This window comes from Acomys russatus, chromosome 3 (genome assembly GCF_903995435.1).
Source record: "Acomys russatus chromosome 3, mAcoRus1.1, whole genome shotgun sequence".
Taxonomy (NCBI): domain Eukaryota; kingdom Metazoa; phylum Chordata; class Mammalia; order Rodentia; family Muridae; genus Acomys; species Acomys russatus.
Genome location: NC_067139.1, coordinates 28745077 through 28761554, shown reverse-complemented (window position 1 = coordinate 28761554; position 16478 = coordinate 28745077). Strand labels below are relative to the sequence as shown.

The 16478-nt window shown below is 48.8% G+C and overlaps 1 protein-coding gene across 1 annotated transcript in view; it reads left to right on the top strand.

Annotated features, from left to right (window-relative positions):
* Atxn1 (ataxin 1) overlaps positions 1–16478 on the top strand; it is a 178057-nt gene that overhangs the window by 153790 nt on the left and 7789 nt on the right. Inside the window, 1 exon segment of the mRNA XM_051170752.1 lies at positions 10186–12190. Within this exon segment, the coding sequence (XP_051026709.1) occupies positions 10349–12190 (1842 nt within the window). The 5' untranslated portion in view covers positions 10186–10348.

The following is a 16478-nucleotide window of genomic DNA, read 5'->3' as shown; positions in this document are numbered from 1 at the left end:
CTAAGAAATGGTGGGGTTTAAAGGCAGTTTGTTTGGGGATGTTCTACACCATGGGTTTTCACTCCTGTATGCCCATCAGGATCACCTGGTGTATACTTTTAGATTCTAGTAGTCTGGTTGGGGAGTAGCTGGCCTCAGTCAATGAAATGCAAAGATTTGGGTTTGATCCCCAGAGCCCAAATTAAAAAGCCAAGTGTTGTGGTGCACGCTGTCTGAACTGGGGAGACTGGGACAGGATAATTCCTAGGGCTCACTGACCAGCTAGCCTAGCCTACTTGGCAAGTTCTAGGCCAGCCAAGGACCCAGTCTTTAAAATAAGAATGGAAAAGGAACCCCAGAGGTGCATTCCGGCCTACATTCACACATACCTGTTCACATGTGTGTATGTGCTTACACAGACAAAACATAAGTAAGTAAATGACCAAACAAATAAATAACTATTGTGGTCCCTACTCCAGACATTCTGATGGCAGCTGTCCCAGAGTGGATAGAGCATTGGTCTTGTGTTTACAAGTTCCCCTGGGAGTGTGATGTGCAGCCAGCATTAGTCCTGGATTCTGCAGACAAGCAGGGTATGGCCTAACACTAAGGCTCCAAGATGTCTTTGTCTCTCAGAGCTGTGGTCCATACACTCACAGACTCAGTGGAACTTAAATCAAGTCCCTATGCAGCTTCCTCTGTGTTCTAGGGAAAGTACATCCTCACACGTGTGGAGAACTAAGGGTTAGCACCGTGTCCTGATTTCATCCTGTTGGGATGCTTGGCACCCTCTGGCTGTGGGAGATTTCTAGGTGCATTGGTTGTGCTGAATAGATGGAGAACTGTCGTGGCAGGAGCAAGCTGGCTGACGCATTGCCCACATTTCTCCAACAGCGTGAGTAGGCACCTACCTCTGTGGACCTCCCACCCAAGCACAATCACACTGGGCAATACAGACCCTGCTATATGTGTCTCATGTTTCTGTATGAAAACACCTGACAAAAGTCAAGTTAAAAAGGAAGGGCTGTTGTAATGGGGGTAGATGGTGCAGAGGGAGCACAAGGGAGCTGGTCTCATTCCAGGTTCACCACCAGGGGAGCAGAAAGCTCAGGGAAGTGGGGCCAGGGTATAAAACCTTAAGTCTAGTGACCTACTTATTCCAGTAAGGCTCTACTTCCTCCTGAAGGTCCCACTACCTCCTAAACAACTCTACCAGGTGCTTGAGCTCAAGAGCCCATGGGGGGGGGGGGGAGGACATTCCATGTTCAAACCTCACCAAGCACCAAATTCGTCCTCCTGTCATGAGCTCCCTCCCACCTGCCGTGACTGACCCATAGCTGCAATAATGGCAGCAATCATTCCTTAGGGCAGAGCCCTCCCACTGACCTTCTCCTGTCTCCTAACACGGTTGCTTTAAGGGGTTGCATTTCCAAAACGTGACCCTCGGGGTCACACTCAAACCACACGGAAGGGAAACCGGTGTGACTGGCCTTGATTGAGAGATGACAGATGAGCTTAAGAATTATCTACAGGTTTCACATCAAGGGTAAAGAATATTCTAAATCCTTTTCAGCGTGTTTTAGCTAGAAGACATTCTTCTGGCTTGATGGAGAGTTTCACATCCTCTGCTATTAGAAGTGTTGGTCCATCCTAACTCCAGGAAGTCCGGCCCCCTGGTGGCCTACAATGTAGAATGCAGGATGTAGCTGTCACGGCAGCTTAGCTTCCTGGTGTGCAGGGAAGCTGCAGCAAGAGTGTGTGAGAGAGTCTGCTGGCAGCCTTTCCTGTGGGGAAGGGAAAGAGTATTCTGCATCATCTCCCCACAACGCCTTTTGGGAATTACTCATCCAAAAAGGATTAAAGAGCAGGCAGAGTAGGACCAGGGACACTGAGCTTAACCCTTGCCAAAAGACACCACGCTTGAGTTTCCCAGTCAGCTTTTCTGAGCATTCTCTCTGTGTGGATTCACTTTCATTCTTTTTGTTTGTTTGGTTTGGTTTGGTTTGTTTTTGTTTTTTGAGGTTTTTTTGTTTGTTTTTGTTTTGTTTTGGTTTGGTTTTTTGGTGAATAGAGTCCTGTGTTGGGAATGATCACAAATATGGTCCTGTGTTTTAAGCAAAGAAAGTCAGTAAATTTGAAACAGCCATGCTGATGGGAGAAAAATAAAAACCCAGATATTTGAAAGGATGGGTAGTTCGAAAGGGGGCAGGTTGATTTTGTCACAGAACCAGGAGACATGAGCAGCAGATAACTACGGGTCATTTCTGGAATTCTGTTCATGATGGTTATAATTGATTGAGCACAAATTAATTTCTCCCCATATTTATCTCCTTAAACAGGGCATATATATATACACATACATATATATATATATAATTTCAAGTAAAATAAAATTTACATTAGAAGGAAAAGAAGTGAAAAGATTATGTGGGCAAGCGGGAGTAAAGCTAGGCTTGGAACCTGCCCTTTCCTTGCCCGTGCGCCAGGGTCTGCTATGGCCTCGTTACACCATAGCCTGTTCTTGAACAGCTCCTTGGGTCCTTCCTCATCAGTCGCAGGCACACATGATGGGGCACACGGGCAATCTCAGCACTTGTGGAAATAAAGAGAACCAGGTCAGCCTGAACTGCAAGGGAGTCTGTCGCCAAAAGAGGTGTGTGTGTGTGTGTGTGTGTGTGTGTGTGTGTGTGAGAGAGAGAGAGAGAGAGAGAGAGAGAGAGAGAGAGAGAGAGAGAGAGAGAGATCACATCAATATCATCTTCCTATCATTAATAACATAATGTTAACATTCTGTATTGGTACTCTCTGAAGAATGCTTCAGGAGCTGTACAGGAAGCTGTGTTACAGGGAACAGGACATTGTCAGGAGCTGAACACGTCAGGGTCACTTCCTCCCAATTCTGACAATACTGCCCTGATGAGTTGTCACCTTGTCCCAGCAGTCTCGGGGCTGTGGCCACATGGAAGGCATCTTTCCCTCTCCCTAAAGCAGTTTGCGCTAGACCAGAATGAGAATGCTGAAGGTCCCTGTGACTCTCCTCTGCCGTCCAGCCCAAGTGGGATCAGCAGCCACACGGGCGCCTTGGGACACCGTTCTGGCAGGAAGGATGCTGGAGAGCTGAAGGGTTTTTGCTTCGGCACTGAAACCAGGAAGGGTCCTGACAGAAAGGCATTTCCAGCTTTTCTCAAAAACTCTGACTCAACCCTCAGCTGGACAATTCTCTTGGGACATGTTTGGATCCAGATGGTCATTTTCCTGTCTTGAGCCTTTCCAGGAATTCCAGGGTAGGCAGGCATCCAAAGGACACTAGCCATGCTAGGCTACAGCCACGTTCTCTGTGTGATCAGCTTCTGAGGATGTCTCAAGCCAGATGTCAGCTTTGTCCCCTCCATCCTGGCCCAGACTCATTCTCCTGGGTGCTTAAGAGCCAGGGACATGTGTGGTAGAGCCACACCATGGGCCAGCCGTTGAGGTGTTTCCAGATATCCCCAGTGTTCTCTGTCACCACATGGACCGAAATGGCATTAGGAAAAGCCAGGAACCTAAGGACAGCATCACCCAACCCTTAGTGAGGGCTGCCCCTCCACGGCACATAACAGCAAAGAGTGCATCCCACGGAGGACACGTGGGCCAAGACTTAGCTACCTGCCAATCAAGGACATCAAAACAAGGCAGCCAGCACATCAATGTGTTATCCAATACCAAATAGTCAGCCCCGAGTACATCAGTACAAGCCACACCATACAGGTTGAGCAGATCATATTTAGGGATGTATATGTATTAGGCATACAGACACATGCATGCAGTAACTATTAATGGGAAAAGAGACCGTGCATTTGAAAGAGACCAGGGAGGAGTATATGAGAGGGTTTTAAGGGAGGAAAGGGAAGAGAGAAATGCTGTAGTTATATTGTAATCTCAAAGATGGCGGGGGGGGGGGGGGGGGGGGGGGGGGGGAGAGAAAAAAAAAGACAAAGCAGACACAGCCCCTGAGGAGCCCCTCGCCATGGCTGGCTTTATTAAAGGCTTTTTTAACCAGAAGGAACACACTGCCCTAAACCCAGCTTCCCTTAGCCACTGTGCACCCAAACGGGGACTTGCGCTATTTGGAGAGGCTTTAAGTGTCTTAGTCTTGTTATGTGTTAAATTTAGTCATATTCATTGCCCCCCAAAAAAGCCTTCAAATATTCATTCCCCACTCCCCCCAAAAAATTGTTCATGTGCTAAACAATGAATCTCCTTTCTCCTGCTTTACTCTGACAATCCCCCACCCACCCAGACTGCAGCCCCTTTCCCTCAAAGGCGAGGCCACTGCTGTGTGCTGCCGCCTCCAGCTAAGGGGAGTCTGTGCAGGATGCCCACGGAAATGAACACCTCACTTGCTCTTCTAGCTTGTTTTTGTGGTTTTAGGGTTTTGCTGTTGTTTTAAGACAGAGTTTTGCAGGCTCCGTTTCCAAGGCGCTGGGTTTACAGATGTGTGCCCACATACCTGGTGTGAATCTGCTTTTTCTGACACACAGAGAGCTTGCCTAGAAGGCATGTTGGTGCTCAGAATTCATAGTGCCCCACCAGGACAGGAAGTACAGTGGCCTGAGTGACACTGAGCTTGGTGCTCAGAGTGGTGCTGGGTCAGGGACACCAACACCCCTGTTGCTTGCCTGTGAAAGACAGCTTGGTTTCTTTTCTTTTGTCACCTCAACACATGACACTAAAGTCCTTGGTTAGTTTTCATGTACTGCAAGGTTTACTTGAAAATTCTCACCCCACTTATTTCATTTTCTTCCCTTTTAACACACAGGGGGTGGGGAACTGCTCTTTGCCATCACACTGCTCCAACAGCAATGCTTCCCACATATGAGTGTACCATACATGATCACTGGGCTAGTGATTTCCAAACCTGGTATAGCACCCCACACCTGTCATCCCAACACTCAGAAGGCAGAGGCAGGAGAATCATAAATTCCAGGTCATTGCATGTTTGATGGCAAATCTAGGCTACCTGAGAGCCTGTCTCCAAAAAAGGAAAAAAGAAAAAAAAAAAAATCTAGACTCCTTCATTTAAACCACTCTTAAGCCAGAGCTCTCCAATGAAGCTAATTGAGCTATTAAAACCAAGGCCAGGCATTTATTTTTATTCTCATTAATCTTAATTTTCTTGGTGCTATGCCATCACTTCCAGCCTCTGAGGATATATTTGCATATTAATCACAACATACTAAATATCCCTTCCAGCCTTCTGCTACCTCTAAAGATGATAACCAAAACACTAATAAGACATTGAACAGAGCAGAACTGAAAATAGAGCTGTGACCTGTCCTGGGCCCTGTGATGATGCTGAGCAGTGCAGGCCCACTGAGTTAGACCAAAAGTGGCGAAGACATTTGGTGAGTGAATAAGTGACCCACTTCCTCTGAGGCAAGCCTGGTCAGCCAACCTTGAAGATGATTAGTTGTGACTGTTACTCCCTTCCTGGATACTCCAGGGATGTGGGGTGGGGGCTGTTTCCCCAAGTTAACCAAATCGAAGGGCCTCTGCCTGTAGCACACAGAATTTCCTCTGATGATGGAGTCAGATTGGATGGCTGTTGGTGGGTGAGGGCCTCAACATTTCTCACTGTCCTTGTGGCTTCTGCCATTATATCAAGTGTTTCATTTCCTAGTATTGTTTAGTATCTTTTACCCAAAGTATTTAGGACAAGAAGTGTTTTCCACTCAGTGACTTCTCAGTTTTAAGTATTGGTATATATAAAATGAGATCTTAGGAATGGAACCTCAGCTGGGTGTGGTGGCCCACGCCTGTAATCCCAGCACTCAGGGAGGCAGAGGCAGGCAGATCTCTGTGAGTTCAAGGCCAAGCTGGTCTACAAATCAAGTCCAGGACAGCCAAGGCTACACAGAGAAACCTTGTCTCAAACAAAACCAAAAAAGAAAAAAGAATTCCATTATATAGTAACATGGCATGGTGCCCCCCTAGTGGTTTAGTGAAAAATCCAGCAAGAACCAGTACTGCTTTGTGGAAGACACAGTATAGAGACCAGGTAGAACAGAGAAAGAAGTCATTGCCTCCAATTTGCCCTGTCTTCCACGATGCATGCTAAACACTTTCACATTCAGGAGAATGCCAGGAGTGGTGGCAACTTGGGAGCCTTGGTCAGGATGATCTTTTGTGCCCAGGCAACACAACGAGACCCCTCTTCTGTTAAAAACTATTATTCTAAGCAGAAAGCGCGCTCAGTGGGAGGCCACTAAGCCTGACAACCTGAGTTCAGTTCTCCAAGGGCTGCATGATGGAAAGAGAGAGCTGGATCCATAGTTGGATTGCCACATGCATCCTGTGGCACAGTATTATTATGTCTTAATTAACAAATTTAAAATAATTATGATGATGGTTTGAAACTTGTGTCAGCCTGAGACTCTCCTGCCTCTTTATTAATCGCTCCATCCTTGTTTATCACAGCTACTCTCTAGCAAAGGTTCTGCTATTTACCAGTGGATACTTTTCCAGAATAAATTTGTACTTGTTTGTCAGCATTGATATATGAAGCCAGGAATTAGAGCTGAATGGCAGAGCACTTGCCCAGCATTCACATAGCGCTGGGTTTGATCCTGGGGTACTAAAAATAAATATATACAGTTGGTATGTCTCGTTAGTTCATTAGCAGAAGCTCAGCCCAGTTAGTGTTCAGGGATGAAGAGCCTGCCAGCCTCTATCAAATAAGTAGTATAAATAAAGGCCTGTACCTCTGAGAACCATTTCAGCCTTCATAGGAGCTCACTGGTTTTGCATACTACAGTCATGTGCTCAGGCAGCTTTCTGTTTGCCTGTTGCTAATGGCTCTTCCTGAGTATGTTTGACATTTTACTTGGCTTTGAAAGGACTTTCATGCCCCCTGCGTTTTCTTCCCTCGAGCTGCCTTGAGCTAATTAACCTATTCCCTCACTGTCTGGGACTACTCCTATATGCAAATGCTCTCATTTCCGAGTCTGACATATCACTCTTGCATGAACATCCCTAATGAAATCCTGCGGCGTTTTATGGGGCAGTGCACCTGTGCCGCCAGCAGGGGCCGCATGGAACCCTTCTCTCAGTAGACCTTGGCAATGATTATGTTACCTTGCCAGCTGGTATAAGAAAGTATGAGCCGGGCTAGAAAGATAGCTCCATGGTTAAGAGTACTGGCTGCTCTTCTGCAGAGGACCCAGCACCTGGGTGGTCGCATCCTCCTATAACCCCAGTTCCTAGTGGCCTGATTCCCTCTTATGACCTCTGTGGGCAATAGGCATACATTCAAGCTAAACATTCATACATACACAGAAGATAAAATAAACAGATCTTTATTTAAGTTAGAACTTAGCAATCTTCTTCCTTAAGAGTGATTCTCAGAGTCTAAAGAGAGAAGGTTAGCATCAGTACATTTTCAGACAGCAAAAGGAAACAATGCTTTCGATACTTTGGCTGTTTGGTTTTAGTCTGTCCTTGCAATGGATCTGTAACTGTTGGGTATAAATGATGCACTGTGCTCTTAATAGGAGAGAGTCCTACAGAACAAAGTTATTTGAAACACAGTTCCTTAGACACTTGGGGCTTTTCTACGCCTTCAGGCACATGCTGTTTTTAATTTCTTCGGCATGAGTGGTAACTTAAGTCTTTTTACTTTTTTCTGTCCCTCTGTTTAGCAGCTGTCTTGTCAGTGTGAGAGACCCTTCCCTTATTGAGACAACTCTGGGGTTCATACACCAGATATCTAGACCGCCACTTTCCTGCATAAGTGGGCATTCGCAGTTTCTCTCTACCTGATCAAACTCAGGAGGGAGAGGACGCTTCTTGTGTCATCTGTCACTTCGCTCTCGTATTTCGTGGTGATGCTGAAACAAAACAAAGGAGAGCTATTAGATCACTCCCGCCCCACCCCCGGTGGAAAGTTAAAAGTAGGGGATGGAGAGGTGGCTCAGTGAGTGAAGCACTTACCACACAAGTGTGAGGACATGAGTGTGCACCCCAGAACCTACGTAAAAGCTGAGCAATATACCACGTGTCTGTGATCCCGGCACTCCTGTGACAAGGTGGGATCTGGACAAAAGAGAACCCTTGGAAGCTCATCGGCCATGTGGCCTGGCTTACCCAGTAGTGATGAGACCCCTATCTCAAGCAAGGCGGAAGGTGAGACCCAACCCCTAAAGTTGTTCTTCCATCTCTGACCTCTGCATGCATACTGTAACGGGCTAACACACACACACACACACACACACACACACACACACACACACACACACATGCACACCACACTGTAAGCTGGATAAGAACAGTTTGTGATACAGAGAGGAGGAGCAGAGCAAAAGGTTATGCCGCACTGTGGATCTTGCCATTGCTTCAACATGGACACAGCTTGAATTACTGAAGACTGGGCGCTTACAGTGCGAGTTTGGTTTTCCCTTGGGAAGGGCTTAGAGTTTTTGTTTTGATTTGATTTGACTTGATTGTTTGTTTATTTGCCTGCTCGCTTGCTCCCCCCACCCACCCACTTCTTTAGACCAGGTCTTTCTTTGTAGACTAAGCTGGCCTGAAACTTACTATATAGCCCAGGCTTGTCTACAAGGTCCCAGTCTTCCAGTTTCCAAGGGTAGAGATTACAGATACTCATGACCACACTCATTTGGTGGGGCGTGGGGGAAGGGAGGCCTGTTTTAAAGTCAGATCACAGGAGAGAGAATCTGAGGAAATGTATTCAGGTGTCAACCCCAGAAATGCAGCTCCCCAAATCAGAGTCTTTGATGATGTTTCTGTCTGCATCTTCTCCCGGTGGGCAATACTCATACCTCCTGCTGCTAACATGACTCACATTGGTCACCTTGAAAGTCCACTTCATGCCAGGTGGACAGTGTCCACACAATGGTGATGACTCAGAATCCAGTGTTTGTGAGACTGAGGCCGGGACAGTTCCTCGTTTGTGTGTGTGTGTGTGTGTGTGTGTGTGTGTGTGTGTGTGTGTGCTTATTGTCTTAGTATTTTCCTCTAAATGACTGTATTTGGAATTCTCTCGAGACTTATAGTGAGAAGAATTATTTGGGGTTGCTGCTGCTGAGTTGAGGTACATGGGTGATTGTGTAGGAGGCCCTGCTAGGAAAGGGGGCAGCATCATAGATTAAGTGTAACCCCAGACACCAGGTAAAATCTTAAAAGCATCAGTTCTGGCATCTGAAGATGAAGAAATCGCCCAAAGGCTCCTTGGGCGTGTCTGTTCCAAGCCTGCTCCTTCCCAGAGCCCAGCTCTTGGGAGCTCATTTGACTGAGACAACTGCTCAGGTACAGAAATGGCAACGAATGGCACTAACCTTGCTGTGAAAAAAATTACAAAATACATCATCTGCAAATAATTGATAAATAGGCAGAGCGCCACACACCTGTGATCACAGCCCTTGAGTGGCTGAGGCAGGAGAACCCTGAGCTCAAGGCCAGCCTTCCTTACACAGCCAATTTGAAACCAGCCTGAGCAACAAGATAGCCTGTGTGAAAGAGAAAAGAAAAATTAATCATCCACCCTCAAAGAAGAAAAAAGGGGGAGGGCATGGGGGCAGGAGGAGGGAAGGTGTGGAGAACTGTTTGAGTTGCCTACTCTTTTATTAAGAAAGTACATCTGGGCTGGAGAAATGGCTGGCAATCAAGAGAGCGGCTTACTGCTCTTGTAGGGGGCCTAGGTTCAGGTCCCAGCACCCAAACGCTGGTTCACAACTGCCAATAACTCCGGTGCCAGGAGATGCACTGCCCTCTTCTGGTCTCTGTGTGCACTGCAACATACATGGTACCCATAATCTCTCTCTCTCTCTCTCTCTCTCTCTCTCTCTCTCTCTCTCTCTCTCTCTCTCTCTCTCTCTCTCTCTCTCTCACACACACACACACACACACACACACACACACACACACACACATATGCACAAATAAATCACAAGCAAATGTTTAAGAAAAATAAGCCCTTAAACTTACTATCTTGATTCTTACCGGCTCATTAGCCCAGGTAGTATTTTATCTATTTTAGCACTTGGGCCATAATCAGCTTTTGGAATTGGAACTGAATCCAGGGTTTCCTCTTCATCTCGGTAATGATGTTTCTGATGGTTGGTGGGTAGAATGGTTGGTCTGGTTTGGTGGAGTTTCTCCTGCAGAGCTGATATTTTGATTTTCTTCTCCTGCTCTCTTTCCCCTTCTCAGAATCCGGAGCTGCTACTGCCGGCCTAGCCAACCCACGGGGAGATGATTCCTCATGAAGGGCCTGGATCCCCTACAGAAATCCAATGTGACTCTCCGTTTATCAGATTAAAACCGGAGCCAGCCAGACAGTGAAACAGCCACCGTGGAGGGGGGACGGCGAAAAATGAAATCCAACCAAGAGCGGAGCAATGAATGCCTGCCTCCCAAGAAGCGTGAGATCCCTGCCACCAGCCGGCCCTCTGAGGAGAAGGCCACTGCTCTGCCCAGCGACAATCACTGCGTGGAGGGTGTGGCATGGCTCCCCAGCACCCCTGGCAGCCGCGGCCATGGGGGTGGGCGGCATGGGCCAGCAGGGACTTCTGGGGAGCTTGGTTTACAAGGAATGGGTTTACATAAAGCACTGTCCACAGGGCTGGACTACTCCCCACCCAGTGTTCCCAGGTCAGTCCCCACAGCCACCACGCTGCCCACGGTGTACCCTCCTCCTCAGTCCGGGACCCCAGTATCTCCCATGCAGTATGCCCACCTTTCACACACCTTCCAGTTCATTGGGTCCTCCCAATACAGTGGACCCTACGCTGGCTTCATCCCTTCCCAGCTGATCTCCCCATCAGGCAACCCAGTCACCAGTGCAGTGGCCTCAGCTGCAGGGGCCACCACTCCATCACAGCGCTCCCAACTGGAGGCCTATTCCACCCTGCTGGCCAACATGGGCAGTCTGAGCCAGGCACCAGGACATAAAGTTGAGCCCCCATCGCAGCAGCACCTCAGCAGGGCTGCAGGGCTAGTCTCCCCGGGCTCCCCTCCACCCGCCCAGCAGAACCAGTACATTCATATTTCCAGCTCTCCCCAGAGCTCTGGGCGGACAACATCTCCTCCACCCATCCCGGTCCACCTCCATCCCCATCAGACGATGATCCCGCACACCCTCACCCTGGGGCCCTCATCCCAGGTGGTCGTGCAATACAGCGATGCTGGAGGCCACTTTGTTCCTCGAGAGTCCACCAAAAAAGCAGAAAGCAGCCGTTTGCAGCAGGCTATGCAAGCCAAGGAGGTCCTGAATGGGGAGATGGAGAAGAGCCGGAGGTATGGAGTGCCGTCCTCTGTGGAACTGAGCCTGGGAAAGGCAAGCGGCAAGTCAGTGCCTCATCCCTATGAGTCCAGGCATGTGGTGGTCCACCCAAGCCCAGCAGACTACAGCAGTCGTGATAGCTCTGGGGTCCGTGGATCTGTGATGGTCCTGCCCAACAGCAACACACCCTCAGCCGACCTGGAGGCACAGCAGGGCACACATCGAGAAGCCTCCCCATCTACCCTCAACGACAAGAGCAGTCTGCACCTAGGGAAGCCCGGCCACAGGTCCTATGCACTGTCCCCCCACACGGTCATTCAAACCACACACAGTGCATCAGAGCCTCTCCCAGTGGGCCTACCAGCCACAGCCTTCTATGCTGGGACTCAACCTCCTGTCATCGGCTACCTGAGCGGCCAGCAGCAAGCAATCACATACGCCGGCAATCTGCCCCAGCACCTGGTGATCCCAGGCACCCAGCCCCTGCTCATCCCAGTGGGCAGCCCTGACATGGACACACCTGGGGCAGCCTCGGCCATAGTCACATCATCACCCCAGTTTGCTGCAGTGCCTCACACATTTGTCACCACCGCTCTGCCCAAGAGCGAGAACTTCAACCCCGAGGCGCTGGTCACCCAGGCCGCCTACCCAGCCATGGTGCAGGCCCAGATCCACCTGCCGGTGGTGCAGTCTGTGGCGTCCCCTGCCACGGTGCCACCCACGCTGCCGCCATATTTCATGAAAGGCTCCATTATCCAGCTGGCCAACGGGGAGCTGAAAAAGGTGGAGGACCTGAAGACAGAGGACTTCATCCAGAGTGCAGAGATTAGCAGCGACCTCAAGATCGACTCCAGCACGGTGGAGAGGATCGAGGACAGCCACAGCCCCGGCGTGGCCGTGATACAATTTGCTGTGGGTGAACACCGAGCCCAGGTAACCCTCACCAGGGTCATACACGTAGGGGGGCCCCCACCCCCATTCTCTCATTTTCTGGCATGGTGATTTCTTCTGGCAGGTAGGGTTCCCACTGTCACCTGGTGAAGGTGTGTAGGGGGGAAGGGGAGCGGGGGATCCTTTCTTGCTGAAGAGCAGCTCCCTTAAGAGAGAGCCACCACAGATAATATGGCAGGTCAGGGAGGGGGGTTCTTGTTCTTATAGGTTTGGCATTATATGAGAAGAGGGTAGGGGGATAACATAATACCATGTGACCTAGACTACATGCCAGAACTCACCAAGTAGGAAAACACAGGTACCCAGTGTGTCCTCGACTTCACAATAGCTGAAGATGCCCGTGAACTTCTCATCCTCCTGCCTCCATCTCCAGAGTTATGGGATTGCAGGCATGCGCCACCATGCCCAGTTTATTCAGTATTAGGAATCGAACCCAGGGCCTTATGCTTGCTTGGCAAGGACTGTACTAATTGGGCTACATCTCAATACTTCTCAAAATCTTAAATCATCTTCCTATTTATATGCAATAGCAGCTTTACTGACCACATTGTTGACAGTCAGCCAGGCGTGTTCCCTCCTAGGTACATCCCCTTGAAAGACCAGATGTGGAATCTTGCTCAAGGTCATGGGCCCTGCTTCCCTGAAACCTTTTAACCTGGCATGGTCTTTATGGAAAAATACCACAGTCATTCAGTATTTAGTAAGATCCAGGAACATTTTCTGGAAAGTTCTGGTTCTGAGGAGAAGATGGTGGTATGATTATTTATAGCATTATATGTGGCTGTTGCTCACTACCCATGTGAAATGACATCAGCAGAATGGACTCTCAGGCCCTAAGCGGGCTGTGGAAATCCATCAGAATGCGTTCCTCTCTTAGAACATGGTTTTGACTAGAGGCAAGCAGGCAAAGTATTGGTTTATTTGTTTCAATGCTGGGAATCGAACCCAGGACCTCATACAGGCTAGGTGGGCTCTCTACCACTGAGTGACATTCCTAGCCAGTTTTGAAATGATATTTTCTCTGAGCAGTATCTTTCAGCTTGGGGATGAATTCCACCACTGTAGCCTGGGGATTGCATATCTAGGCCTAAACAGACTAGCAAGGCCACAATGTAAGGAAAGCCAACAGGGCCAGCAATCTCTATGTGTTTGCCCCTGCTCAGAACTCCACAAAATGAATATGCAAATCGTGAAGAGACTGCCTTCCCTGTGAGGTCAGACCCTGTTTCTCTTCCTACCCACCTCCTCTATAGCCTGACAGCAGGGCTTCCAGCAGCATGAGGAACAGACAGAATGTCTGTCCCTCTCCTGTGACAGAAAACACTGTTGTAAAGCCACACAAGAGGCCTGTGGTCTGCTAAAGAGATGGCTTGGGGTTCGGGCCACAGAAATAAAAGCACAAGGCTCAGACCCAACCAGTGAGTTGTGGTTTTACTCTGGAAGCTTATCAGAGACCGGCTGGCTGATGTCATTGCAGCTGAAAATGTTCCACGAGCAGTGCAGGTTTGGAATCACAGATCCAGAAAGAGAGAAAAAAGAGAGCAGGGGAGCCTGGTGAGGAAGAGAGCCACAGCAGACTTAATTGAGCTTGCAAGTGCTGCCCTCCGTCTCCAGTATCACAGAGGACCTTTCTCTGAGCAGATGCCCAGGCCTCTGCAACTGGTTAGATACAGCTCACACACACAGGGAAATGTAGAGATAAGCAAATTGTTGGACTTCTGGAACAAAAATCATTTAGGAAACTTGAGGGAGAAAGATGGTTTTCTCTAGAACAGAAATAGCTCTGTGACCCTGGGCATAAATCCTGCATGATCAGAGGGCTGCAGTGATGGCTGGCTTCAGACAACCCCCATGGTCCTTCCCAGAGAGCACTGAGGGGTAGTGGGGAGAGGTAGAAGGCCAGTTGTGCATTTGTGTGGGGCAACTGACTTTTCCCAACAACCCCCGGACGAGGCTCTCTCTTCTCTAAAGCAGGCTAGCCTAGGATGCTGTTAAAGACAGTCTTCTGAGTCTGTGGGGTTTGGTTTTCTTTTTCATTCTTGTTTTGTGTTTTTCGTGTGTGTGTGTGTGTGTGTGTGTGTGTGTGTGTGTCTATGGTATGCATGTGTATATGTGTCTATCTGTATGTCTATTTGTCAATGAGGGGTATGTGTGTATGTATGTATGTGTTTATGGTTGTGTGTATATATATCTGTGTGTATGGTGCATGTGTGTGTATGTGTGTGTCTGTATTTCTATGGGATACATGTGTATGTGGGTATGTCTGCGGTATGTGTGTGTGTGCGTGTGTGTGTGTGTGTGTGTGTGTTGGAATCTAGTTCCTTGTATGTTACCTGGCAGGAACTATACTACTAAAGCTCTCTCCCCTGGCCCTTCCTCAGCTTCTTGTTGTTTTAAGCCTTTGCTTTTCTGTCTTGCAGAACAAACTTCGTTGTTTCTATTTCCTTCAGTAACAAAAAGTTAAAGGTATATTCAGGGGCGCTCCTACTGACTTTCAGCTATAACCAGTACATGGATATAGCAGGAACTGAGGCAGGAATCTATATTGGTGTGTGTGTGTGTGTGTGTGTGTGTGTGTGTGTGTGTGTGTGTGTGTAGTTGCAAACACCTGTAGACCCCCACAAGGAGGCCAAAGAAGGGTATTGGATGTCTCCTTCTCTACCTCCCAGCCTTGCTTCCTTCAGATGGAGACTTGGACCTTTCGTCTGGCTGGCTGGCCAATAAGTCCTGAAAATGTCTGGAGTTACAAGCACACATAGCCACCCTAGATTTTTACATGTGTATTGGGGATTCAAACTTAGGCCCTCCTATTTGCAAGGCAAATGCCCTTACGCACTGAGCCATGTACCCAGGCCCTTGGTGATGATTTTTAAGGATCTGAATCCTAACTTCTTTTGTGGAAAGGTGCCTCCAGTGTTGTCCCTGACTTGCATTCATGACGCAGTAATAATAATATAGCAGGAAAATGCTTTCCTGTGTTTGCCACCCACCGCCTCTGCGGCTTTGCTGTACACTGCCCTGTTATGCCCTTCTAAAACAGTGTCATGGGGAAAGCTGTCAGCATCGATCCCTAGCCCTATTTGCTGAGAAAGGCAAGCATCATTCCTCTCAAGGTAGTCAAGCAGCACATTCTGCAAAGGTAGGAACAGGGTTCCTGCTCCCACTGTGCCTTGGATCAGCCTGGGATCCCCACAGGACAGCTTCCTTTGGGTTCACTCCCAAATGTAACCCGCCTATTGCTCTCCCTGCATTGGGCCATAAGCCTATGCATGTCTCAGCTATGAGATCCACAGAAAAGGAAAAGAAAAAAGAATGAGTATGGCTGGGGAGGAGGCAAGTTATGTACTGAGAAAATGCATTAGTAGATGCCTTAAGACAAAAAAGTGTCAGTCTGCCAGGTGGTGGTGGCGGTGGCAGTGGTGGCAGTGGCGGCAGCAGCACACGCCTTTAATCCCAGCACTTGGGAGGCAGAGGCAGGCAGATTTCTGTGAGTTCTGGGCCAGCCTGGTCTCCAGAGCAAATGCCAGGACAGCCAAGGTCACACAAAGAAACCCCATCTCAAAAAACCAAAAAAGAAAAGAAAGAAAAGTCTCGGTCTGACTCTGTCCTCCACATCTGGCAACCCCAGCACCTGGGACAGTGCTCTGTGCTCTGTAGGTGACTTTGACCCTGAGAAGGGGGTAGGAGTGGAAGGGAGGTTTGCTCCAGAAGAGAAAATGCAGTGTCACACGCTCTGAAAAGAACACAGGGAAAGAAAAGCAGTCTCCTCAACCCTAGTCAGAAAGATGGCTTTCCAGGTGAACACAGCAGGCCTCTCACCTTGATGCCTGTCCCCAGGCTGAAGGAGGCCACTATTCCCACTTCTGCTAGGCAGTGTAAACGAACAGGCCAGTCTGCGTGCGCATGCGTAGCCAGCATGCATAGGAGCTGGACATGAACAAGAACTGGGGGTCCACCCCTTCGGGTCAGCATGAGCACCCATGTACAAACTGAGGGCCTCTGGGGAGTTGTCAGCCGTGTCTCTACTGGGAAAGCTCCTGTCCAAGAGCATGCCACTGGCTTCTGTCCTTCAGTGTCTCATTGCAGGAGCAACCTGCCTTTCTCTGTCCCATGCTGCTCTGGGAGGGATGCCTGCTTTTCTGAAGAACACCCAGGATGTGCTCAGTGACGCCTTTGTAAAGTACTCTGGCCAACACTCTCCCCTGGCTGTTGCTCTCCTCAATGCTGAGCTCGTTGTTATTAGGGCTGTCTGTCACTTCCCAGGACCCCC